General features: G+C 44.2%; 1 protein-coding gene across 1 annotated transcript in view; it reads left to right on the forward strand.

Annotated features, from left to right (window-relative positions):
* F10 (coagulation factor X) overlaps positions 1-915 on the forward strand; it is a 28,587-nt gene extending 27,672 nt beyond the window's left edge. Inside the window, 1 exon segment of the mRNA XM_023737439.1 lies at positions 341-915. Within this exon segment, the coding sequence (XP_023593207.1) occupies positions 341-915 (575 nt within the window).
* The last annotated feature ends 1,497 nt before the right edge of the window (positions 916-2,412 follow it).

Here is a 2,412-nt window from a genome sequence, read left to right on the forward strand (position 1 = left end):
GTGGCAAATTTTTTGTTATACATATTTTACCACAATAAAATTTTTTAAAAAGAAAAATAAGTAACCAAAGTTTAAATTAAAATTTTTTGTTTTTGCTGTCAATTTGCTTCCGGCTCATGGTGAGCCCATATATGTCAGACTAGAACTCTGCTCCATAGGATTTTCAGTGGCTGATTTTTCAGAAGTAGATCTCCAGGCCTTTCTTCTGAGACATCTCTGAGTGGACTCAAACCGCCATCAACCTCTTGGTTAGCAGCCAAGTGTGTTAATCATTTTCACCACCCAGGGATGCTGTGTCGCAAACTGAACTAAAAATTGTTATGTTTTTAATCATATCCAGGTGATCGGAACACAGAAAAGGAAGAGGGCAATGAGATGGCACACGAAGTGGAAATGATAATCAAGCACAACAGATTTGTCAAAGAAACCTACGACTTCGACATCGCCGTCATAAAACTGAAGACCCCCATCACATTCCGGATGAACGTGGCTCCTGCCTGCCTACCGCAGAAGGACTGGGCTGAGTCAACACTGATGACGCAGAAAACAGGGATTGTCAGCGGATTCGGGCGTACCCACGAGAAGGGCCGCATGTCCACCACCCTCAAACTGCTGGAGGTGCCCTATGTGGACCGCAACACGTGCAAGCTGTCGAGTAGTTTCACAATCACCCAAAACATGTTCTGTGCTGGCTATGACTCCAATCCTGAAGATGCTTGTCAGGGAGACAGTGGGGGTCCCCACGTCACTCGCTTCAGAGACACCTATTTTGTCACTGGGATTGTAAGCTGGGGAGAAGGATGCGCAAGGAAAGGAAAATACGGAATCTATACCAAAGTCACCTCCTTCCTCAAGTGGATAGACAGGTCCATGAAGGCCAAGGCTGGGGTCCATCCGCAGGCTCCATCCACTTGATCTCAGCAGCCCTGTGTGTGGACTCTTCATGGCAATCATTGCAGATCATTCTCCATTAAAGTAATTCCACTCAAAAGACCTGCTGGCAGCCGGCTGCCATTTTGGTTTGTTTCGTTTTTTCCAGTGTGTTAGCCAAATTGGGGCTGTTTTTTTGTTTGTTTAATTTTATTGCTCATTAGGTGAAAGTTTACAGTTCAAGTTAGTTTCTCATTCAAAAATTTATGCACATATTGTTTTGTGACATTGATTGCAATCCACACAATGTGACAGCACTGTCCCTCTATCCACCCCAGCGTCCCTATGTCTACTTGTCCAGTTTTCCTGTCCCTTCCTGCCTCCTCATCTTGCTTTTGGGCAGGAGTTGCCCATTTGGTCTCATGTATTTGGTTGAACTAAGACGCACATTCCTCACGTGTGTTATTGTTTGTCTTATAGGCCTGTCTAATCCTTGTCTGAAAAGTGGGCTTTGGAAGTGGTTTCGGTTCTGAGTCAGCAGGGTGTCCGGGGGCCATAGTCCTGGGGTGTCCCTCCAGTCTCTTACCGTTTTGAACAGGTTGAACCCTTAAATAGGTCTTCCTACCTGCAATTATTCAAAAAAAGTTGCTGTCAAGTCAACCTCAACTTATGGCAACCCCATGTGTCAGAGTGGAACTGTGCTCCATGGGATTTTCAGTGGCTGTGATCTTTCAGAAGCAGATCATCAGGCCTTTCTTCTGAGGAACCTCTCAGTGGATTCAAACTACCAACCTTTCGTTAGTAGCTGAGTGCTTAAACATTTGTGCCACCTGGTAAATTCTTTATTCTAATTTTTTTCTTGCACTACTGAAGTGGAAAAAGGAGGACATTTTTATTTGGAACACTATTTCTGCCTTCCCCTAGACAGGCTGTTAAATTTCTTTTGGAAATTTTATGCTTTAACAGAGCAGAAGCCTGGGCTCTCCCTGATGATTCCACTGCTGACAACTTTGATCAAGCCATTTCTTGTTCACAGAGCATTTTTCTTTTTTTGATTGACCCAAACTGCCCAACCTTAGCCAGCCATACTTAGAACCCTTGACAAAAAATGACCAAGCTTGCAATGAGCACAGATATAAGACAAGGGTGGAATCAGGACCAACCCTATGATTTGGGGCTTCTGCAGGGTTCCCATACGTGCCGGCATAGCCTCCCTGTCGCCCTCCCGCTTGGCCTGGATTTGCCTCGTTCATCTCTTCTGTGAACTAGACAACGTTGGTGGAAATGCTTTACTATTAAACAGTGACTATTATAAAATGTAGGTTCCTTGCTAAAGAAAGGTCCGGAAAGCTTCTCATCAGCATAGATATTTTTTAATTGATTTAAGCAACTGGTTCTCCATGCTGACTTTACATTAGAACCACTTAGAATACTTTTTAAAAATTACCAGTGCGTAGACCCCATCCCCAGAAATCCAGGCTGATTTGTTTTTCTTAAAGTGCCACAGGGCAGTCCACTGTGCACACTCGAGACCCTGGTACT

The sequence above is a fragment of the Trichechus manatus genome, unplaced genomic scaffold, assembly GCF_000243295.1.
Source record: "Trichechus manatus latirostris isolate Lorelei unplaced genomic scaffold, TriManLat1.0 scaffold00102, whole genome shotgun sequence".
Taxonomy (NCBI): Eukaryota; Metazoa; Chordata; class Mammalia; order Sirenia; family Trichechidae; genus Trichechus; species Trichechus manatus.